The sequence below is a fragment of the Branchiostoma lanceolatum genome, chromosome 3 (genome assembly GCF_035083965.1).
Source record: "Branchiostoma lanceolatum isolate klBraLanc5 chromosome 3, klBraLanc5.hap2, whole genome shotgun sequence".
In the NCBI taxonomy this organism is placed as follows: domain Eukaryota; kingdom Metazoa; phylum Chordata; class Leptocardii; order Amphioxiformes; family Branchiostomatidae; genus Branchiostoma; species Branchiostoma lanceolatum.
In genome coordinates, this window is record NC_089724.1 from 1,497,214 (window position 1) to 1,521,852 (window position 24,639).

Sequence of the window (24,639 nt, forward strand, 5' to 3'; positions counted from 1 at the left end):
CGTAGCGGGCACAACCGTGCGGTTTGGTAAGACTGCTAGATATACATGTATGCTACATTCGCCTTTCCCTCAAGAAATATCAGAAAATATTGCAGAATTTAATTCCTCGAAAGCGGTTGGCCATGCGTGGTTGTTTCTGACTCGGTCCGTTTGTTATTCGGTTGTAGTCGTTAGTTAAAATAATATATTCATACTTTCGTTTTGCAGTCTTATCCATTTATTTAAAGGGCGCCAGACATATGGAAAAATAGCTGAAATAGATATAAACATGAAAAATATACCTATAGTGCAGTTAGTTGAACGTTCTTGTAATCAATTTGGACCATGAATAAAGTTTATACAGCTTCTCAAAGTTGTCGTTCTTGGAAAGCTCGAGGGCCCGCGGCGAAAAAATTCCATCGGCGGTCACGTGATGCCGTGACGTAACCGGCTGGCTCTCACTCATTGGGCCCGTTATCCGCGCGCTAGTTTCGCAATCACAACAACATGGACAGGGACGATCTGGAAAACTTTTCTGACTCCTCGTCCAGCGAGGACTGCGTCTGTGAGGAGATCGACTCTGACTCGGGACCCGAGGATGCCGTAGGAGCCCTTTTACCATACAGATTCGAACCGTATCTGTCGGATGAGCAGTCGGCTGAGGCGAATTCTGACAGCGACGAAGATGCCGACCCCGGAGCCGCTGGCGGGCATGGCGGTGAAGTTGACGCGCAAGGCGGTGGATTTCCGGGCGAGATTCCTATGGATGTCGAAAGGCTTCAAAATACTGAATGGTAAGTAACGCTCAGATATTGTTGCTTACATTTTTCTGATAGGATGGAGATTACATGCTATGGCCTATTTGGGGAGAGGTATTTACGATGTTTTGAGCCTTTTCGTCATATGCCGGTGAAAGTGCACACGCCTCGCGATGACTGAGTGTAGCAACTTATGGGCACTGTCATTATTTTCTGGTCTTTGTCGCCCGCCAATGCCTGTAACTACCTTCATCCGTATTCTCTCTTAGGTCATCTTTATGAAAGAATAAGAAAGTAATACATGAAATATCAAGGAGATTAAACCTCCTTGGAAATATCAACAAAGATAGCCCAAAACTTGTTGTTATAAATCAAGGTAAACAACATGGCGACCCACGCTGTTGATTAGCATATGGAAATAACTCGGTCACCTTCTATGTCACTACCGACAGTTCAAGGAAACGCGGTGTTTTCAACTCATTCTTATTACGTTTTTTACAAGTTTCAAGACTATTCTCAATTTGTTTCGGGGTTTGGCCTTTCAGGTGCTCTTGTGGGGGATGCGTGAACAGGCCGACGGTCAGGGAAAGCGTATGCTGCCGCGAGCAGATGCGTGTGTGTGAGCGGAGAGAGAAGCACCCCGGCGTGGTCTGCATCACTCAGCACCGCGGCTTTGCTCAAGTGTGTCTGAGCGAGGATGTCCTCGAAACAGCCTACCTTGCCCTCCGGGAGGACCACGCGGTCAACTTTGGAAATGAGTGAGTACGCAAACAATAAACAATACATGAAAAATACTGAATGGAATAAGGTAGTTGGGCAACCTTTGCGGTCTGTGTTTTAGCCAAACCAATGAACAAATAAATGACAATTTCCTGTATTATAACATGATCATGTGCGTAACATCTACTATGCATTCATACGATGTGATTAAAAAGTGTAAATTTACCTCATAAACAACACTGTTTTCCATCCTTCCAGCTGGAAGAGGTACACAGCGTACAGGCAGTTTGTACGCTGGTGCTACGAGCACCTTGGCAAGTCGGTTCGTGTGCCTTTGCCCTCCTGTGCTGTGGCCGCCATACGGAGTCACTTTCCCTCCGCTGACTACACCGGTTTTCGGGAAGCTGACGACTAGTATGTTTTGGACTAATAACTGCTACAACCAGTGTTTTCCATGAAGTAAGCATATAGTCATGTATGAGGTAGATATCATTCCTTTTTGGGATTGGCAAAAATACCAGTCAACTTTACTTGTCAAGCAATGAACTTTGTCACATGTACAATCAACTATAGTCATACATGAGGTAGATATCATCCCTTTTTGGGATTGGCAAAATACCAGTCAACTTTACTTGTCAAACAATGAACTTTGTCACATGTACAATCAACTATAGTCATATATAATGTAGATATCATCCCTTTTTGGGATTGGCAAAATACCAGTCAACTTTACTTGTCAAGCAATGAACTTTGTCACATGTACAATCAACTATAGTCATACATGAGGTAGATATCATCCCTTTTTGGGATTGGCAAAATACCAGTCAACTTTACTTGTCAAACAATGAACTTTGTCACATGTACAATCAACTAAAGTCATATATGATGTAGATATCATCCCTTTTTGGGATTGGCAAAATACCAGTCAACTTAACTTGTCAAACAATGAACTTTGTCACATGTACAATCAACTATAGTCATATATGATGTAGATATCATCCCTTTTTGGGATTGGCAAAATACCAGTCAACTTTACTTGTCAAACAATGAACTTTGTCATATGTACAATCAACTATAGTCATATATGATGTAGATATCATCCCTTTTTGGGATTGGCAAAATACCAGTCAACTTTACTTGTCAAACAATGAACTTTGTCATATATACATCAACTACAAACTCAAAATATGGGTCATAATACTTTTGTGGTACATGAAGGGACTGTTGTCCTACATACTAGTATACATGCAGCATAGCAGATGGGCACATAATGCGTACAATAAATTTGTCAACGGCCTGAAAAATATTGGTGTTCTGATGTATAGTTATAACAACAAAAAAGGGTATATGCTATTCTTGGCAGAAGTTATTAACTAATCTATACCTCTAGTTTGCCATGTCTCTAGCATTGAACCTAGCAACATGTTCTCTAACTGCTGCCTCCTTCTGAGGCTTTTCAAAAGTAGCATTGAGAGGCGGGGGCACCGGGGCAGCAACCACCAGGCCTTCCAGCATGTCGCCATCGTAGTCCTCTCCACAGCACATGGCCTCAACACGCTTCATCAACTCCTTGGCATAGACTGTAAGGAAGGCACATTGAACCAAAAATGAGCTGGTTTTCAGCGATAAAGTCGATAGTGCATAGACAGGAAATAAAAAAATTGATAAACAATCTGACGATATGACACATGGCAAAGAACATTACTATCTTTTTTATGTGCCCAGGAAAAAATATCACAACATACATATCAATGGATGAGTCAAGTTAGTGGCAAAGCTATGTGCAGTGATGGTGGGATTCAACTGTTCTGTGGTGGAAAAATTTGGATGGATCATATGGACTATCATTGACAAGAAATCAGATTCAATTAGTCGTTTCCTGTCTAATAATCTAAAAATCACAGTATAATAGCTTGGCTCTTATACGTACCGAATGTTGCTTTCTCGAGAACCTTGCGCACAATATAGCCACCTTTCTTGTATTTGGGGTAGTGAAGGCTGTACATATCTCCACCATCCCTCATTCTCTTGGCCTGTGTTCTGGGTGCATTTTCATTGAAATGCAGGGCGGCGAGGATGACTCTGAGAAGAGAGGACAAACATGGTGAGTACTTCAGAGGATAATGCAAACAGGGTGATTGCTCTACAAGGTGAGCACAACAGAATAATCATGTCTACAAGGAGGCACAAAAAACACCAGTTTGACATGGGGGAATACACAGGGTACATAGTTCCAAAAATACTGTACATGTATAAGACTTATGATTACCTGCAATGCATTCCCTTGTATGAGAAATGATACATTTTGGGAGCAAAGTGAAGAATCAGGGCGTGGAAAGCCTCCAGGTAAGATGTCTGATGTTTAGGTGACAGGCGCTTCACATCTTTGCACAGCCTCTGGTTGAGGATGATTTTCTCTGTCTCCACTGACACCTTGGTATCTGAAGAACATGTAGAACAAAAATTGTCAGTTGGCCAGTTCCCATTAAACTGTGCATACTAATGTCCTGAAAAAAACACCAAGTCCAAGTAGCAGCTAAAATGTAAATATCCGGTTCCAAGAGAGTGAAAAAATAACTTAGATCAATATCTTTACAGCTTAGATAAAGTGGGTTTTCCTTTATATTTTGCCAGGTTTAGTAAACTAATAAAAATATAAATGAGATAACACAAACAATAGCCATTTTTGTGACATGATGATTCTTGTACGTTTCAGTTATGTACTTACGTAGGGGTAACCATGGCTTCCGTTGCTCTCTTCCCTCAAGTGGGTCATGGTCACACTTAGGGAAATGACCCTGAAACCCATCATGGATGTCATGCGTGTGTTGATAAACCGACCTCCACTTGTCTACTACGACATCCTCGTTTCCTGGAGGAGTCGTAGTCACAGACCAGTAGAGGTGGTTTATCATGCTTGAAATCCAGGGCTTCAGGGCCTGACAGTCCCTCAACTTGGCTAGATTTTGAAGCTTCTTCTTGACACCTGAATAAACATATATGTGAAATGATATTAGGTCTAAGAACCTTGTACCCATGTAATGTAATGAATTGCTATTCGGGAAAAAAAAACATGTCCTTTCCTCAACACACAAGGATTTCAACCCCCCACACACAAACAAAAATGCGCACGGGCACACACAGACACACACACACACAAAAAGGTCAGAGACCTGTATCAAAACATGAAGTGCACAATCTCTCAAACATGCATGTCTCACAGTTGAAGTAATAAACATCCTAGAACAAGTTGTACTTACTTTTAGCAACATGCCATATGTCGAAGAAATGTGTGATGTGGGGGTAGTCCTCTCTCACCATCTTGTTAATTCCAAGATGGCGGTCTGTGACAAGGGTTCCTACATCCACATAGTTTTCCACATTTGCCAAGGACCGTCGCAGCCCCTCTTGCTCCATATGGTAGCTACCTCCCACTTCATTGCTCTAAAACAAAAAATATTCAGTCATAGGCATTAGATAGTCTCAAGAACATATCAGCTATTACAGTACACACGTTTATTTACACTGGACTGGTCAAACTAGACTCTAGTTGGTATCTAAAATTGGTACAAGAAACAGATCAACTTCACATGGTCAGCAACTTTGAACATAGAGTCAATTATCAATATGAAGCAAGTATCCCAGGAGGATATATTGCATGCAACATACCTGCACAAGTTGCACATCGATGATGGCTGTCTTCCGTAGCTCCATCGTGGTATATGTACCATATTTGGCACAGTGGCCCGGAGTATCCGCCCTGCCATCACCACCACAGACAATAGGTTGTCCCTCTGCTTGTAGAACGTTCAGCATGGAGAGCTGCCGCTCCCCCCACAGGCGCTCCACAGCTGTGAATAGCACTTGCTTTTGGTGGCGAAAGAAGGAACGGACAGAGATCACAGCTACGCCCATGTGCGACAATACTCTGAGCACTTTTGTTGCAGTTGCCCCGCTGAACAAGATTGCAGCTGACAATAGCATATTGCCGGCTGCAGTTCGTCCAAAGAATGGCTGGCTGTCCCAGTTTTCATGGTGACCACACCCGTCCTGCTTGCACCGGAGTGTGACTCATAGCAGCGTTCCCCTCACTCTATTCTTCTTCACTTCAAGGTCCCGCGATGCACATAATGGGCAGCTGCCCCATGTCGCAATCAGCTGGACCAAGCAAGCCCAGAAGACGAAGAAAACACGGCAGTCTTGCTGCGGTGGCTGGGCACGGGCATCTGCCTCCTCGTCATCTGAGTCTGACTCATCACCGGAAGGGAAGTAGTCAGGGTCCTCACCTCTCAGTGACACCTGGTCATCATCTGAGACTGACATCTGGTCATCATCTGAGTCTGACAGCTGGTCCTCTTCTGAGTCTGACAGCTGGTCCTCTTCTGAGCCCGACTTCTTGTTCTCTTCAGGGCCCACAGACAGGTGGCCAACCAAAATGTGCTGATCTGTGTCCTTCTCTTCCCCGCCTGTTTGTGTAGCCACGGTGACTGTTGTTGGAGTGATGGTCTGCACACCTGGGAGAAGCAATGATGGAAAATGTCAGAATGAGGTTTTTTTCGCAAACTAAGATATGTGACATGGGCTTTAGAGAGAGGTAGTCTGATGTTTATGTACTACAAAAACAGTAGACAGCCTGTCTCTAATTACAGTACATGAACATGAATGTAATAAGGAAATAAATGCTTACAAAGTTGTATTGCAGATATAATGATATATCTACGTTGAAGAAAGGAGTAATTATCAGTGATGTATGAAAAGTTTTTTTTTTTAAAGATAGGTGTCCCGTTTGATTGGTTTGACCAAAGGAAAAGTTTTGATAAAGAGTTGACAACTGAAAACTCACGTTTAGACCGTCTCCGTCCCCTCCACTGCACAGCCTTGGTCTTCTTTGCTGGCACCTGTACAGCACTGTCACAGGACACCTGTGCAGCACCGTCGCTGGCATGAGGCAACTCCAACTCTGCTGGATTCATCTATAGATGTACACAAATTACACCAGTATAAATTCCTACTAATCTATCAATTACAAAAGGGAAAATGTGTGAGAATGATAATACTAGTACATCAAGCAGGCTTATCAAGCAACCTCAAGAAATATATAACCTCTGTAATTAGAGTAAATCCCCAATATGGGCAATCAATGACAACACTTACATCCACAGGTGCATCACTATCTGCAGAAGGGCCAGCTCCTCCCTCCTCTACAACAGTAGAGGACTCCTGAAGCTGACTTTCCTCGAGTGCTGCATTGAGTATCTGGTATATGCAATAGACAGCATTTCAATATCTACTGTACTGATATGCAGAAGTCATAGCATGTATGTTACACACAACAATATAAGTTATTATTTATTCTTTTGTATCTGGACATATTCTGCAAATTGTCAATTGAGAAGTTTTATGTCAACATTTCTCATGAGAGGTCCTGTTCTCTGATTTTTTTTGTAGTGATTACTTATATGGACGAACTTCAAGCATTTAATTTTCATTCCCAAATCATCGCAAGAAAATTACAGATGTAGAGTAGAGTAGAGTTGAAATAATCAATAATGTAAGAAAAAATCACGACAGTTCCCACTACTTTGCCACTCACGGGGTCATGTGGGTTGACTGTAACGATATTCACATGTCGTAGCTGAGCAAAACCACACGAAAATAACTTTTTTTCTCCTCAAAGATGTTGGCAGTTCAGCGCCCCCCTCCCCACAAACACACGTACCATGACAGCCAATTCTGGACATTTTTCCGACCTAACTGCTACTAGCCGATGAAATGTTCGCAAATGTCCCACCTCCGAGGAAGATTTACGCTACAGAATGGCATCACGCACTACCAAACGCATTTCAGCTCTAGTGCTCATGAGAAAAAAACATAATTTCTGCAACCTCACCTCCTGTTTGCGCCTTTTCTCTATCACCGCAGATTTCCTACGCTTCGCAGGCGGTTTTGATGTGCTCGCCGCTTTGTCTAAGGGCCGGTGAAAGATGCTTGGAACAGCATCGGACTTCCGTTCTTTCTTGTGCTGCACGTTGAACCCAAATTCTTCCTTCAACTTTGGTGTTGGTTTGAAACAATCCTCCTCAAAAATTTATGTGCGCAACACAAACGTGCAGTTGTGCCTGGCTGCCACAGCGTCCCTTTCGGTCCCGATCGTGTGCGACGGATTTGCTGAATCCACTTCTCTCGCAGAGGATCCCCCTCCGTTGGAAGCTTCAAAAGGGTAAAACCGCCCTTCCTCGTGTTTGAGCAATTTGCTGCGCAACAGTAGTCGCCCGGCATTTCGGCAAACAAAACCCCGAGAACTACATGTGTTTACAAAACAAACAATGGCGGTCTGGCGTTCCATCAGCTCAAGCGCTACCATCCGCTTACGTCATTTCCGGTTCTTTGCGTGTCGGGATTTTTTCACGCGGCCAGACGACTTTCCAGCGGCGGGGAGTTCAAATTGTGTATTTAGTGGGAAAACCGCGTCTCTATTCCGTAAACGCACAGGGGTCTTAAATAATAATACTATTGTTACATATGATAAGACTAAGTTATCTCCAAATGTCTGGCGCCCTTTAAGAAGAAGAAAAAAAACATGCATGCCAGGCCTATGTGCACTGCACTAGGGGATAACCCCTTCGGCCGGAGAAGCCACATGCCCCGCCACTATCAGAGCTAAACAGGACCCTCAATTGATGTTTTAATTTTTGTCCGTTTATCAAAATGTCTTTGTTTCTAGTAGTTGACTTCTTTTCTTGTTTGATGGTGGCGCTGATATAAACTGACTCAACGTTAACTCGAGTGCGTCGTCATTTTGTCTGCAATCGTTTATTTCTAAGAATCTAAAGATGAATAAGAAAATTTGACGCATCCATAATACAGTATCACCAATAAGTTAGAATTTATATAGTAGAGTGGATTCATTCCTCAAGCTAACCGACATCTTTCACACCGCAGTCGTCCCTCAGTAAGACATCTGAAGCCGCGTAGTTCCTGTGTAGAACTTTTATTCAGTCTAGTACCACGACCGGTTTCGCTTGACAGCTTCTTCAAGTGTACAGACTAAATGACACAAGTACATGAGGTTCTCACTTTTATAGCTTTCCAGTGCGTATTGCACTCAGGCTGGTAACATGGTGACCTGGTGCTTGATACCCTAGAGGTCGTTGTGCTCTGACCTTAGTTAACCTACAGCATGACGTCATCTATTGTTCTAGAACAATTATACATCTTCTGTATCTTCTGGAACTCCGGACCCAGAAAGATCCCGCACATCAAAGGAATGCACACAGAAGCAAGAAGAACCTTCTACCAAGACGCAACCTGGAGGAAAACACCACCGCCAAGTCGAGCACATTAGGAAGACACGAAAGTTCCACCAAGTGCACCACAAGAACGGCACTGCCCACCACACCACCGAGAGGAGACAGTCCTAGAACGTCATCTACGTGATCTTCAAGCCCTACAAGAAGCTGAGACGCCAGTGCTACACGCCAGAGCAAGAAAACAGCGAAGGGAGAAGACAACACTTTGAAGAAGACGCATCTCTCATCCCTCGATTGTGTAAACATTATACCTTTGACACATAATTAATTGTTCTAGAACAATAGATGACGTCATGTATAGGTCACCTGAGGTCAGAGCATAACGATCTGTATGGTATCTTATTTCAAGGGCGATATGCACTGGATGGTATGTGAGAACTTCATGAACTTGTGTCATTTAAGCCTTAGCCACTGAAGAAGCCACATCGGCGAAATCGATTTGTGCAAATGGCTGAATAAAGGTTCCAAACGTGAACTGTGCGGCTCCAGATGTCTCACTGAAGGACGATTGCGGTGCGAAAGATGTCGGTTAGCTTGAGTGCCTCCTTCCCCAATTCCTAAATAAGTTAGAATTTAGTTAGACCTGGAGTGCTATGAAAAAATATTGCCCATCATTGTCTGTCCGTCCTTTTTTCATATTACATGTACTTGCAATTAGCCTACGGCCAAGAACTTGCAATAAAACTTTCTATTAATAAAGATGACAAAATCGTATACTAAGTTTCCATCCTGGTCGCGCAGGCGCACTGACTGACGACCCGGAGGACTCCTCCGCGCTCAGACTGGCTGTGGAGTATGTGAACGAGAACAGTCTCGTTCCCAGCGTCACCCTGGAGTACACGGAGAACTCGACGTCCACGCTGGCGTTCTTCGACATGATAAGACAGGGTTCGTGCCTCACAAGGCCTCATTATAGAAGAACGTTATTGCACGACAATTGTACACGGTACAAAGTATGGCTAATACAAAATAGAATACTGTATAGAATAAAAGTTAACAACCTAATTACTAATTCTATTCAATAAGGGCTAGCATGCGTTTTTATTTTATTTAGTTATATAATCGAGTGGGGCTAGCAATAGATATTATACGGATGACATCCGTGCGCGCATCAAATGTCGTCCGTGTCCAAAAAAAAGGTGGTTGTGACCATACTGCAATTCGTATAGAGCAGCTACAAAATGAGAACATATGTGCCGTAGCTATATAGATTGAAAAGAAAATTAAGGATTGCGGATTCTAATGTGGTATATAGAGGGCCAAAGCCAATTTCAAGGAAGTCAAGGAAAAAGATGTGAATGAAAAGATACTGTATCTAAATGAAGAATCATGACATGAATAGCAAATATTGATATGTGACAAATTTAAGTAAATATTGACGTGTAACAACCCCTGCATGAAGAACATAGGAAAATATAAGAAAATATAAAGAATGTCTAGACGTTAGAAATTCCTCCGACAATTTCAAAAGCCCATTCTCATCCCATACTATACACTCTTTGGTTAGGTAGATTAGCCGCATGAAACTGTAGTTATGTGCCAGTAGATGCCATATTTTGCAGGCTGGTACAATTGTTGTGCGATAAAGTTGTCATTATGTTCTGCCTCTAGGTTGTGTCCAAGCGTCGAAAGGTATCGTGGCCGTCATTGGACCAAGACTGTCGTCACAGGTAAGGTTTCTTGTGAGGTAACGTATGTTATTACCTTCTTGCGTTTCCGAGCTCCCATTTATCAAGATACTGTCGTACATTTGTAATTGAAATATTGCTCCATATGCATACGTTTTTGCTTCTTCTCAGCCTCCCCCCCCCCCCACCAAAAAAAAAAATTAGACCGGTCAGTGATATGGCAACTACCGTTTCAAATGGTGACTACCATTTCAAATTGCGACGACCGATTACGAGACGGGCACGCGCCCCACCACGTTCCTCCGCAGGTGAAGGCCACCAGCCCGGTCAGCTTGGGCCTGTCGCTGCCTCAGATCGCGCCCGACGCCACCGACCCCACCCTGGACAACCACGTGTACCCCATGCTACTGCGCATGTCCTGGCCGGACAGCGTGCTCAGCCTGACCCTGGTTGACCTGGTGGAGCATTTCGGCTGGGATCACGTGAGCATCTTCATCTCAAACGACGACTACGGTAGGACCGTGGTTTGAGGATCGCTTTACTTACGGGGGTATTGCAGTTGATTGTGTCTGTGTGTTTGTAGCTATAACTCAAGATACCTTTGATGTATTGGTATGTACTTTGGCATGTCGTCTGCCAGTATGGTGGACATGATGCACGTTGATTTTGTGCTAACACAAAAGGCAGCATCCTCATACATGTGCATCCGAAGACGATGCTGCTGTTTTTGTTGGGTGAAGTCTGCCGTCGCTGACTGGCTTTTCCGCGTTTCAGGCGCACACGGCAGAAGGGCTGGGTAAGGGGGCGAAGTCTGCCATCGCTGACTGGCTTGTCCACCTGTTTCAGGCACACACGGGTTGGTGGAGTTTCAGCTGATAGCGGGGCAGAAAGGCTGGGTAAGGGGGTGAAGTCTGCCATCGCTGACTGGCTTGTCCGCGTTTCAGGCACACACGGGTTGGTGGAGTTCCAGCTGGTAGTGGGGCAGAAAGGCTGGGTAAGGGGGTGAAGTCTGCCATCGCTGAGACACTGACTGGCTTGTCCACGTGTTTCAGGCGCACACTGCAGAAGGGCTGGGTAAGGGAGTGAAGTCTGCCATCGCTGACTGGCTTGTCCTCCATGTTTCAGGCACACACGGGTTGGTGGAGTTCCAGCTGATAGCGGGGCAGAAAGGCTGGGTAAGGGGGTGAAGTCTGCCATCGCTGAGACACTGACTGGCTTGTCCACGTGTTTCAGGCGCACACTGCAGAAGGGCTGGGTAAGGGAGTGAAGTCTGCCATCGCTGACTGGCTTGTCCTCCATGTTTCAGGCACACACGGGTTGGTGGAGTTCCAGCTGATAGCGGGGCAGAAAGGCTGGGTAAGGGGGTGAAGTCTGCCATCGCTGAGACACTGACTGGCTTGTCCACGTGTTTCAGGCACACACGGCAGAAGGGCTGGGTAAGGGGGCGAAGTCTGCCATCGCTGACTGGCTTGTCCACCTGTTTCAGGCACACACGGGTTGGTGGAGTTCCAGCTGATAGCCGGGCAGAAGGGCTGGCGTGTCCACACCATGCAGTCATTCGACCCCACCGAAAACCCGGCCGACATCGACGTCACACCGCAGCTACAAGTCATCAAAAACACGGGTATGTTTATTTCACGTCGACGTTCCTGTCCCACATGCTATCAGGGCTGCCCAACTAACTATGGCTATGTGGTCCTATGTCATCTGAGTCCTAAACGCAAGGTTTTGAGGCAAGCACAGACTGAGGTGCGTACCATTCTCTTGTCGATCCAGCCTTTTGACAGCGTTCTGCAGGTTTAGATATGATAAACTTCCTCACTAATGCCATGAATAATTTCATCAAGTTGTCGATAAGCCACAGAATAACAAAGTCATCTACACACAACCGACGACCGCGATGCTTTCCACCCGCCGACGTTTCAGTGACCGTCTGTCACCTCCATCAGGTAGGGCAACACTGACTGGTTCTACTTCGCACTGCAGCTAGGTATCGCTGCTGTGGTAAAACGTGACTGAGTTTGTAAATTGTATCCTCCTCCTAGCTACTCAAATGTTCGAACAAAGTGCTCTTTGATACGTTGATAAAGGTTATTTAGACATCCAGGTAATAAGATTCGCCAAAAATAATTGTCTTCGGCTCATTTACATTTCAATTCCTGCTGGCCCCACCATGCTGCAGAACGTACATCAAACGGGTACAGACAGTCCACGAGCGGATTATCCATGGTGGGACTTGCAAGAGTTTTGGTATAAAACCTCGTTCTCCAGTCCATTAGTCACTGACGAAAGACAGCGGTCGCTGTCTGAAACGCCTGTTTTATCCAGTTGCTTGAGTACCTGTTTCTTGCTGATTGGCGTTTAGTGCCCTATGTTGCGCATGACCCCGCCTCCGTGTTGCATGTTTCTGCAGGAGCCCGCATCATCGTGCTGCACTGCCTGGCGTCGTACGCTCAGCAGATCCTGGACAGGGCCAGCCTGCTGGGGATGACCGGGGCCGGCTGGGCTTGGGTGGTCAGCGACGGCATCACGGGACTCGTGAGTTCTGCTTTCTAAAATGCTAATTATTCTATCCTATTCTATTCTATTTCATTTTATTGAAATTGCAACACGTACAGCAATAAACAGGTCCCCCAGGCAGCTGTGCCGATGTCGGGTGCCGTCTAACATACAGTAGGACATTCACATATGAAATAACGCCATTCTTTTATCTTATATCATTAGTTACAGATGTCATTATTTTAGAGATGATGTGTTTATTTATTATTATTTGTTTTATCTATTTCATATCGAGACGGTTGGGTTGCCTCTCAACTTGTAAAATCTTATTTCCAGCATATGCAGAACAAGACCTGTTTTAAGTGGAGACAAAAGTGGACGACTTTCAGTTGAAAAGTTCGTCCCTTTAGTTTCTTTGCTTTATTGAATGATCTCCATTAGTCATTTAGTGACAGTACATGATACTTGTACTTCACTACTCTTCCTGTAGTCGTAATTATAACAAACACGTTCACTTTGTTCTGGTAAACTGGTTTCTAGGTGAGCACGGCGGAGCAGAAAATAGATTGTCAATAAATGAAACAGCAGCACATATCATATCACCCACAGACTGCCTGGGCGGTGGATCAGAGGGAACGTGACTGTGCCGGAGTACCTGCGGGGCCCGGTGGGACCCAGGCCGCCCGCCAGTAACGGTTATTCCCTCCCCACAGAATGCCCTGGGCGGTGGAGGGAACGGGACTGTGCCGGAGTACCTGCGGGGCCCGGTGGGACCCAGACCGCCCGCCAGTACCGATTATTCCCTCCCCACAGAATGCCCTGGGCGGTGGAGGGAACGGGACTGTGCCGGAGTACCTGCGGGGCCCGGTGGGACCCAGACCGCCCGCCAGTAACGGTTATTCCCTCCCCACAGAATGCCCTGGGCGGTGGAGGGAACGGAACGGTGCCGGAGTACCTGCGGGGCCCGGTGGGACCCAGACCGCCCGCCAGTAACGGTTATTCCCTCCCCACAGAATGCCCTGGGCGGTGGAGGGAACGGAACGGTGCCGGAGTACCTGCGGGGCCTGGTGGGACCCAGACCGCCCGCCAGTAACGGCTCGCACGGGGAGGCGTTCCTGCAGAAGTGGAGCTCGGCAGATCCGGTGGCCTACCCGGGCGCTGGGACCGATGTCATCGGGGTGAGAACCACTTGAATAGCCTCGGCCAGGATATCTAGTTTACTGGAAACATATATTGCCCGAATAGTAGAAATGTAGAAATTGCCCAAACAGATAGACACTAAGACAGATATGATATACCAAGGGAGTTAAAACTGGCTGAAAATACTGTATTTTTGGCCAGCAAACTTCTCTGACATGTTATACTAGTATGTGTCTGTTTGGCAAATTTCTACTATTTTGTCCAGTAGCCTATGGAGCCTGGTAGAGGCTACCACTTGGCGCTTGATTTCAACTGAAACTTACAAAACAAATGCATAATCAGTGACGCTTAGCATTTAAACTTTAGAAAAGTACTAGGATTTGCTCGTTTTAGCTGTAGCTTCCTTCCGATAAAGGCCTTTGCAATATTTCATTGTATTTCTGACACTTTTGATTCCTTTGGGGTTGTTTGAATTGGCTGAAAGCCTGCCTTTATTCTAGGATGAATTAAGTTCAAACTTTCGATCAAATACACCACACTTTTACTCTGCCCCACTCACAGCTGTCACGTGGCTTTCGGCTGGAAACGTACATGCTAATTTTGCTCCAATGTTTTTGGTGAAAATAGATGGAACAATGGTATAGTTTTAGCTAGGTCTGAACAATTTAACAATTTCAACCTCTCAAGTAGTGTGCGTAGTCCAGTGGTTAGCGGCCCCGCCTCTGGGTCAAGAAGCCGTGAGTTCCAATCCCGCCTGTGTCGCTCACCCAACATGCACTCTACTGGAAAGGGTTGCAGTCCTTCGGACGAGACGTTAAGCCGTGGTCCGCTGTTCATTGTACAGTACTTGTCGAAAAGATTTTCCCTAGTACATACAATGAACCTATATATACTGTATATAGCACACGTGTTCTCTCTTACGACCAGTGGAAGATTTGCTCTTAGTGAGCTAGCTATTAGCCTGGATGCCAGACCCCCAATCTCTAACATATCTATCGTCCAAACGATAGATATGTTAGGGATTGGGGGTCTGGTATCCAGGCTAGCTAGCTATTGAACTGGCTCGAGATCACTTTTGTGTTTTTTTTTAATTGGCTTTAAAGTCTTTATTTTTAATTGGCTTTAAAGTCTTTTTTTTAATTGGCTTTAAAGTCTTTATTTTAGGAGGAAGTTACTTCAAACTTTAAACTTTCGATCAAGTACAGTACAGTTCTACTTTGACCCACGTGGCTTTCTGGAAATATACATGTTAATTTCGCTTGAATTTTATAGGCCAAAATAGATGGAACAATGGTATAGTTTTAGGTTTTTCAACAATTGAACAAACCCCCCCCCCCTCTCTGCAGCCGTACACGGCGCGCTGGGCGGACGCAGTCCTGGCTCTGGCCGACGCCTTGCGCAACGCCACGGAACACTCCGTCACCATCACACCGCAGCCCCTGGACTGCGCCTGCGCGGGAGGCGAATCGCAGCCGTGGTCAGACGGCCCCACCATGCTGCAGTTCATCAAACAGGTACAAACAGTCGAGAAGTGGCTTATGCATGGTGGAATCGTCGTACGATCGATATCGAAAACCATGAGGGCATTCTTGGGATAGTCGTGTATGTGTAATGTAAAATTCAACTGTTCTGTGTTATGGATAATGCTGTCGTAGGTCATTGCCGACGAATGGTTCTGCTTGAAAATCGACATCAAAGGCGTACGACGACCTACGCCGAACGTTACCGCGCCTAACCTCGTTTAAGCTACAGCAATGGACCGCATCCTTGCGACAACGCCATCAAACGGCATGGAGTAGCAGGGGATTAACCCACACCTCTGCCGGGAAATTGTCTTTGAGGTAGTCTTATAATTGCCTAGTAGGTACAGTCAGTGTTCGCAATGACAAAGATGCTAGTATCTGAATCTGAAGGTTCGTCTTCAGAGCTCGGCCGGCTTTACTGTCAATCATTGTTGCGTGAATATAGTTTTATCAGATTGGTAGGCCACTGAATAAAAAGACTCTTTGAACGCAACCAAGTGTTTTATTCAACTGACGTTTCGGTGACTGTCCGTCAACCTCTTCAGGGCAATTCTGACTGGTTCGTTTTGCACTGCAGCTATAGGTGCCGCTGCTTATAGATGCGGTCCCGAAAGTAAAGCATTAACATATATACATGTCTCTATGTTATAATAGGTTGACACCGGTGGAGTGACCGGCCCTATTCGCTTCACGTCGGCCGGGGCCCGGGCGGACGCAAAATACCACATCGTCAACCTTAGAGAGGACGGCTGGCAAACGGTGACTTTAATGCTTTTATATCACATGTTGTGTTGGGGTAGCACTTAGGGTATTTGGCACAGAACACCTGGTCCTGGATGCCAATCCACTGACATGCCATCGATGTTGTGCCCTTTTAAATAGAATGGCACTTTCCTCACTCCGCCCAGGTGTAAAAATTGGTGCCTGACTTTGGTTAGGGAGGTAAAAGGCGTTGGAAGGAGAGGAATGGGCTCCGCCTTCCAACTGCGACGTGCCCTAGACACAGTGGATGACAACACACTGCCCATACGGCCTCAAAGGGCTTTGGGACTACCTTTACCTTTATCATGGCGTCAGTGGCCTAGCGGTGAGGCTATCGGACCGAGTCCCGAGTTCGATTCCCGGCAGCGCTGTACCTGACGTTGTGCCCTTGGAAAAGGCACTGTGACACGACTTTCCTCATTCCACCCAGGTGTGAATGGGTACCTGACTTCGGTTGGGGAAAGTCGTATTGAGGTCACCTGGTGGCGCCGAATGGCAGCCGCCCAGACCACAAAATCCAAGTGTGGACCCAATATGTATCTGTTGCCCATGTATATTATGTGATTGTAAACCCTGCACCAATTCAGCACTAGAGAGGTTGTCATTGCACGGGTAATTTCGGACCAACAGGCCAATAAAACCATTATCATCATTATCATTTCACTCCCCCCGTCCCTGCCAGGTGGGTTCGTGGGACCTGCAGGGGAGGCTGACCATTCTCCCGGGCGCGGAGGTCCGGTTCGCCGGCGGAGCGGCCGAGGTGGTCCCGTCCGTCACCGACCTAAGCACGCGGCACCTGCGGGCGGTGACCATCGCCGCGCCTGGCTTCGTGGAAGTCTCCGACGCCGATCAAGAAGGAAACGTCTTGACCGGGAACAACAGATTCAAAGGTTTGACGGTGGAATTTCGCATATGGTCTTAGTATATCTATAACTGATGATCCAACTCAAGATAATTCTAGTTTGCCGCATTTATCGCAGTACAGCCCTGTACAGAATGAGTGGCCAGATTATATTAGTCATGTTGTCTTCGAAGTTGTCGATTGTTTGCGAGCTAGTTTTCATATCAGGACCTTTCGATGTCCGCCTGTCATATTCTTTAGGTGACTAATGACTGATCATTATTGCCCTGAAGAAGATGATAGATGGCCATCGAAACGTTGGCTGTTATCATTTCCTTGGTTGTGAATTAAGAATTTTGTTACTCAGCCATTCACCAACCTGATGTAGAAACTATTCACAGAAACATGTTCCAGTCGTGAAGTGTCCTCTTTCAGACTCAATCAATCGTTCGCAGGCATCGGTGTCTGATGCATGGCGGCTGCAGACATGCATAGGGCTCGCCAGGCTGGTCTGCTCTCGGCATAGGCCCTCCAGTTGTTTCTGGTGACTCCCAGCCCCTGGAGCGTGTTGAAGATCTGGTCTTCCCATCTTCCTCTAGGACGACCTTTAGGTCGCTTCCATGACGGGTTGGGTTCCGATTAAATCAGTTTGATGCCGTCCTGAGTACTGAGGTTTGAGACTGGTTTTATGTTTTCTCCTTCGTCTCCAGGGTTCTGCATGGACCTGCTGGCCTGGATGTCCTCCGAGCTCGGCTTCACCTACGAGCTGTACGCGGTGGCGGACGGGGAGTACGGGCGGTACAGGGACGACACGGGCGCCTGGACAGGCATGGTCGGGGACGTGGTCGACGGGGTGCGTCAGGAATGAGTGAATGAATGAAGAGAGAATGAATGAATGAATGAATGAATGAATGAATGAATGAGCTGTACGCGGTGGCGGACGGGGAGTACGGGCGGTACAGGGACGACACGGGCGCCTGGACAGGCATGGTCGGGGACGTGGTCGACGGGGTGCGTCAGGAATGAAGGAATGAATGAATGAAGAGAGAATGAGTGAATGAATGAATGAATGAGTGAATGAATGAGCTGTACGCGGTGGCAGACGGGGAGTACGGGCGGTACAGGGACGACACGGGCGCCTGGACAGGCATGGTCGGGGACGTGGTCGACGGGGTGCGTCAGGAATGAAGGAATGAATGAATGAAGAGAGAATGAGTGAATGAATGAATGAATGAGTGAATGAATGAGCTGTACGCGGTGGCGGACGGGGAGTACGGGCGGTACAGGGACGACACGGGCGCCTGGACAGGCATGGTCGGGGACGTGGTCGACGGGGTGCGTCAGGAATGAGTGAATGAATGAAGAGAGAATGAATGAATGAATGAATGAATGAATGAATGAATGAATGAGCTGTACGCGGTGGCGGACGGGGAGTACGGGCGGTACAGGGACGACACGAAACAGAGAGCCTTCAGAGTATGATACTCAAGTATGCTCAGAGTAAGGGAGTTCAATTATCCTTTGTGAGAGTCATGAACAGCAGACAGAAAGACATAGCATTTGCAAGAATCAATGTTCTACTGCACCAGGCACATATGGTGGTGAAGGAAGACTTTTGGCCCAAGGGGGTCAGGTGCCGTGAATGGATGTCAGAGAGGAGGTACAAAAGCAAGGGTGACAACACTGAGGATGGCGGTGAGAGAAACCAAGCAACTCATTTGAACGGGCCAGGAAAGAGAAACGGAGAAGCTCAGAAACTCAGCCTTGAAAATGCCAGAGTTCAGCAGTAAGACTCATGCGGATGTTACTCTGTCAGTTGGGTGCTACAACTGTAGGGGAATCACAACATCTATCCCCTTCATCACAGAGTACTTACAAGACATTGACATATTAGCAATATCTGAGCACTGGCTGTACCCTCAGGCTACTTCAGCCCTAGACAACTTGTTAATGACACACAGAGGTTGGGGCAAGGCAGATAGCAAGCTGACAGAACACACTACAAGTCACTGGAGGAGAGGCCAGGGCGGTGTAGCCTTTTTATGGAAAACGTCCATTGACTATGCTGTCCATAAGTTAGAAGATGGAAATGATAGAATCATAGGAATAAGAGTCCAACAAAAGAATGGCCAGAAACTATTCCTCTTTGCAGTGTATTTCCCAGATTCAACTAAACCCATTGAGGAATACAGAGAACAAATAGACTATGTGAGAGAGATGTACAGAAAATACGAGAGCGAAGGAAATGTGATATTCCTCGGAGACTTCAATGCAGATATGGGGAGGAGCGGTGGTCCCAGAGGTAGAGGATCCTCATCCAAACTGGGCGATGAACTGATTGATATCACCCTTGAACTAGACCTTGTGTCCCTGAATTTAAGTCACCTATGCAAGGGTCCTCTGGAAACATTTCAAGGAAGTGGTGATAGACAGTCCACAATCGACCACATATTAGTACCGTGCTCGCTACTTGCAGACACAATAGGATGTGAAGTCATGGATTACAATGAACTTAATATGTCAGACCACAATCCCATCATTGCTCAGTTTTCCAACAAACTAAGAGAGTGGAAAGAGAGCAGTCCAGACCCACGGTTGAACTGGGAAGGTGTGAGGAGTCAACCAACAGAAAACACATACAAGAGGAGAGTTTGTCAAAGGCTGCAATCAGCTCCAGTACCAACCGAAAAATCACAGGAGGCTATTGAAGATGAACTGAGCTTGATAACTACTGTATTAAAAAGAGCAGCTGAAGAAACATTACCAACAAAGACAATAAGACGTCACCAGAAACCATACTGGTCAGCAACGCTTACAGATTGTCACGAAAAGCAAGTGAAATCATGGCTATTATGGAAAGAAGCAGGAAAGCCGAGAGGAAAAGGTAATCCTCTGTATGCAGATTACAAGAGCAGCAAGGGTCAGTTCAGAACTGAACTAAGAGAGGCAAAGCTTTTGCACGAGGCCAAAGAGAATGAGGAGTTAGCCTCATTGGCAAGCACAGATGACAAAAAGTTTTGGAGGAGAGTGAGGCAAAGAAAGGGCAAAAAAGACCAGCCACAGGCAGTCAAGGTGGGAGAACAGCTCATCACAGACCCTGCAGAAGTCAGAGAAACCTGGGCCAAGCATTTCGAAATGCTAGGAAATGAACAAGAAGAAGAAGGTAGACTCTTTGATGATAACCATAAGAAGATAATTGAAGACGAGGTGAAAAGCATGGAAAAAGAAAGCCACAGTAATGCTGAGGTCATACTTGACGAGCCTTTTACTGTAGCAGAAGTAGCCTCAATCTGCAGAACACTTAAGAACAACAAAAGGGGAGGCAGAGATGGCTTAACCTATGAACACTTGAAGTATGCTGGTGAAGTACTGTGGGCTAGACTAACGTACCTCTTTAACGCAATAAGGGAATCAGAGCACATACCAGAGGCCTTCAAAAAGGGCCTCAAAGTTCCCTTACTGAAGCAGAACAAAACCAACAAAGCGGACTTGGACTCGCACCGCGGTATCACCCTACTACCAGTAATATCTAAAGTCTGGGAATCACTACTCTTCAACAGACTGAAACCATGGCTTAAGTCGAGGGGGCTTCCTCATGAGCTACAGAGTGGAGGACAGCTAGGATGCAGCAACTTAACAACAGCCTACATGGTCCAAGAGATAGTAAACCACTATCAAGAGAGAAGTGGCACTGTCTACGGGTGCTTCTTAGACACCAAAAAAGCATACGACACAGTGTGGATAGATGGCATGTTGTACAAGATCTACAAGGCAGGTATCGACAGCAAACTCTGGCGTCTTCTCAGACACATGCATATAGGCAGTAAGTTCTCCGTGCTGCTGGATGGGAGAGAGTCCAGGGAGTTTGTGACTACAAGGGGCGTAAACCAGGGTGGCATCCTGTCATTAACTTGTTTCCTGTTAGCCAACAATGACATCCATGATGTGTTGCAACTACAAGGAAGTGGTGTGTCCATAGGAGGGATGTACTGTGGTTCCCCAGCCCTTGCAGACGACATTTGCCTATTGGCAGGAACAAGGAGAGGTTTACAAGGCATGATTAATACAATAGCTGACTATGGAAGAAGATGGAGATTTCAATTCGCTCCCAACAAAAGCCAATGCATCGTGTTCACACAAGGGAACCACAGGATGCATAGAATCAACACAGATCCTGAATGGGTGATGGGTGCATCAGAAATCCCAGAAGCACGCACGGTAACACACGTAGGAATACAACATTCGTCCAACACAACTTCAGCGGCAGCCATAGAGAGTGCCTGTAGAAAGGGGAAAGGGCGTATCAGTGCCATCTTGTCTACCGGTCTAGAAGGACACACCCCCAACCCACTGGTCACAAAAATACTTTACCACACAATCGTCATACCCAGTATGTTGCACGGTTGCGAATTATGGTACCCTACCCAGACAGACCTGATGAAGTTGGAGAGAGTTCACAGAGGAGGGGTGAAGCGTATGCAGAATATGCACCCACAGACAGGAACTAGAGAGAGCCTTGGTGCCCTGGGGATGCATACTCTGAAAGCCATCATGGACAAACACAAGCTGTGTTTCTTCGGTAGGCTTGCCAATCTCCCTTGTACTGCACTAGCCAAGAAAGTCTTCCTCTTCAGATTGTATTCGCACATACTGGCAAGGCCATGTCGCACAACAAGAGGTTTCATTAGCGACAGCTTCAGAGCAGCCGAAGATTATGGCCTAACAGAGTTCCTTGAAAGATACTGGCAAACGGTAGAGTTCCCGACAAAAATGGAGTGGAAGCAAATAGTGAAGAGGGCAGTGAGTGCCAAGGAAGAGAGTGAATGGGTCTCAGCACACAGTCACCAACCTAGATCCTTCAGAGTACACAGTACGAGCTCAGAACCCCACAAGCTGTGGTCACTTGCAAGGAAACACCCAAAGCACCAAAAGACTCTACAGAAACTAGTACATCTGAGTACAGCCCCGGTGAAACACAGCCCTAAGCAATGCCCTACATGTGACGCAACAACAACAGATATAGTCGGGCACTTGGTCTCTAGCTGTGTCACCTTTAACAACCTCAGAGACAGTTTAGCAGATGCAGCAACAGACAAGCTGGGCATCAGGGTGATGGCGTCCGTTCACCAACAGCCAGACGAAAGGTTTACGGAAATAATGCTGGGAGCAGATATTGTAGAAGATGAGATTGACCCTGACATTTGGGAGGACTACATGATAACTGTAGCTGGACTGCTGTATCCCCTGGCAACTTTAGCACTAAAGCATGTGGACTTTAGGAGATAAGGAAAGACCAACAAGCCGAGATTAAGGACAGTTTGCTCCGTTCCGACTCTACTTCTAAAGTAACCAGTGTAGCAGCAGGGGTGTTCCAACATACAAGATGAAAGGGACATTGATGACTCATGGACACTTTAAAGTCTCAGTACAATGTATACAGGACTCTGATGATCCCTGTAAGAATATAAGGATTCAGTGCTAATGCGCACAACCGAAAATTTTCAATGACGAGTGATTCACTGCAATGACCAGTACCGAACTGACCGATATCGTTTGTACCGATTAATGCTATCAAATATTCTATTGAATCTTGTGTATATATGCAGAAAGTTATTATTTTATATTGTAACACCTTATAATGACTGTATATTCATGTATTTTATTAATGTGGCTCTCCTGACATGGAGGAATAAAGAAAGGAAAGGAAAGGAAAGTGATTCACTGAAATAACCAGTACCGAACCGGCCGAAATCGTTTGTAACGATTAATGCTATCAAATGTTTTATTGAATCTTGTGTATATATGCAGAAAGTTATTATTTTATATTGTAACACCTGATTATGACTGTATATTCATGTATTTTTATTAATGTGGCTCTCCTAACATGGAGGAATAAAGAAAGGAAAGGAAAGGAAAGGAAATGAATGAGCTGTACGCGGTGGCGGACGGGGAGTACGGGCGGTACAGGGACGACACGGGCGCCTGGACAGGCATGGTCGGGGACGTGGTCGACGGGGTGCGTCAGGAATGAAGGAATGAATGAATGAAGAGAGAATGAGTGAATGAATGAATGAATGAGTGAATGAATGAGCTGTACGCGGTGGCAGACGGGGAGTACGGGCGGTACAGGGACGACACGGGCGCCTGGACAGGCATGGTCGGGGACGTGGTCGACGGGGTGCGTCAGGAATGAAGGAATGAATGAATGAAGAGAGAATGAGTGAATGAATGAATGAATGAGTGAATGAATGAGCTGTACGCGGTGGCAGACGGGGAGTACGGGCGGTACAGGGACGACACGGGCGCCTGGACAGGCATGGTCGGGGACGTGGTCGACGGGGTGCGTCAGGAATGAAGGAATGAATGAATGAAGAGAGAATGAGTGAATGAATGAATGAATGAGTGAATGAATGAGCTGTACGCGGTGGCAGACGGGGAGTACGGGCGGTACAGGGACGACACGGGCGCCTGGACAGGCATGGTCGGGGACGTGGTCGACGGGGTGCGTCAGGAATGAAGGAATGAATGAATGAAGAGAGAATGAGTGAATGAATGAATGAACAACTGCCACAGGTTCTACAGAGTCCACCAGACAAACAACAAACCCCACAAGTTATGGACACTAGCAAGACAACAGCCAGAGTACCAGAGAGACCTTAAGAACCTCATACTTCTCAGTACCATCCCAACCAGACACACCGTAAAAACATGTCCAACCTGCCATGACCCTACAGAAGACTTGGTCGGTCACCTAGTCACCAGATGTTCCACTTTTAACCACTTACGACAAACCCTGGCAGAAGAAATAGCAAACATTCTGGGAGTAAGAGTCATGGTAAAAGTACACGAACAACCAGACGAGAGATTCACAGAGGTCATGCTGGGTGCCGAGATAGTAGAAGAAGTTGTGGAACCAGCTGTGTGGAGCGCCTTCATCACAACAACGGCCAGATTGCTCCGCCCTCTGGCAGCCATGGCATTAAAGCACGCCACCTGGAAAGAGAGGCAAAACTGCAGCACGGGGGAAGGAGAATAGAGCACACGAGAGCTGAGTACATACATAGTATGTAAGCACATACGGGAGAAGAAGAAAGAGCTGGACTTTAACCACCCAAGCAAAGGCTACAACACAGTCTTAGCAGAAACTAGGCTACGAGTTAAACACGCGAGCTGTGGAGAACTGAGCTGTGTGGATTCACAAGGAGTTGTAGAGAATGATGCAGAGACAATGAACTTTGAAAGTGAAACACTAAAGACCTTTAAAGAACTCTGAGAGTTATTTGTACAATACACAGAAACAGTTTTTTATAGATATGATATGATAGATCTGATCGAATGTTTGTTTTTTAATGTCCCAATGGTCATCAGTAGACTAGACGTGTGGGGCATGGGATACCCCTGGCAGGTTCGTTCACCTGGCCTCTGAGAGATTGTAAATATGAGTACGGAATAACAACAATATAAGAATATAATTATTTT

The 24,639-nt window shown here is 46.2% G+C and overlaps 4 protein-coding genes across 5 annotated transcripts; 3 read left to right on the forward strand and 1 right to left on the reverse strand.

Moving 5' to 3' along the window:
• The first annotated feature begins 226 nt into the window (after positions 1-226).
• Positions 227-2,761, forward strand: LOC136429646 (uncharacterized). The gene is made up of 3 exons (XM_066419566.1): positions 227-773; positions 1,283-1,495; positions 1,716-2,761. The coding sequence occupies exons 1-3, from the start codon at positions 487-489 to the stop codon at positions 1,870-1,872; spliced, it is 657 nt and encodes a 218-aa protein (XP_066275663.1). The 5' UTR covers positions 227-486; the 3' UTR covers positions 1,873-2,761.
• On the reverse strand, positions 1,936-8,012 carry LOC136429645 (uncharacterized). Of its 2 annotated transcripts, XM_066419564.1 has the most exons (9): positions 7,348-8,012; positions 6,612-6,713; positions 6,301-6,430; positions 5,757-5,971; positions 4,718-4,901; positions 4,186-4,443; positions 3,727-3,898; positions 3,388-3,539; positions 1,936-3,037 (listed from the first exon to the last, which is right to left on the reverse strand). In XM_066419564.1, the coding sequence occupies exons 3-9, from the start codon at positions 6,428-6,430 to the stop codon at positions 2,844-2,846; spliced, it is 1,305 nt and encodes a 434-aa protein (XP_066275661.1). In that variant the 5' UTR covers positions 6,612-6,713; positions 7,348-8,012; the 3' UTR covers positions 1,936-2,843. The 2 variants fall into 2 exon arrangements, with proteins under 2 accessions (XP_066275661.1, XP_066275662.1); XM_066419565.1 differs by lacking the exons at positions 6,301-6,430; positions 6,612-6,713; positions 7,348-8,012 and having other exon boundaries at positions 5,127-5,874.
• A 2,619-nt stretch (positions 8,013-10,631) lies between these two features.
• Positions 10,632-14,066, forward strand: LOC136429146 (uncharacterized). The gene is made up of 4 exons (XM_066419024.1): positions 10,632-10,908; positions 11,882-12,019; positions 12,809-12,933; positions 13,608-14,066. Exons 1-4 carry the CDS (start codon positions 10,632-10,634, stop codon positions 13,785-13,787), a joined length of 720 nt encoding a protein of 239 aa, XP_066275121.1. The 3' UTR covers positions 13,788-14,066.
• On the forward strand, positions 13,809-18,028 carry LOC136429147 (glutamate receptor 2-like). The gene is made up of 5 exons (XM_066419025.1): positions 13,809-14,072; positions 15,381-15,548; positions 16,212-16,316; positions 17,002-17,209; positions 17,871-18,028. Exons 1-5 carry the CDS (start codon positions 13,809-13,811, stop codon positions 18,026-18,028), a joined length of 903 nt encoding a protein of 300 aa, XP_066275122.1.
• The last annotated feature ends 6,611 nt before the right edge of the window (positions 18,029-24,639 follow it).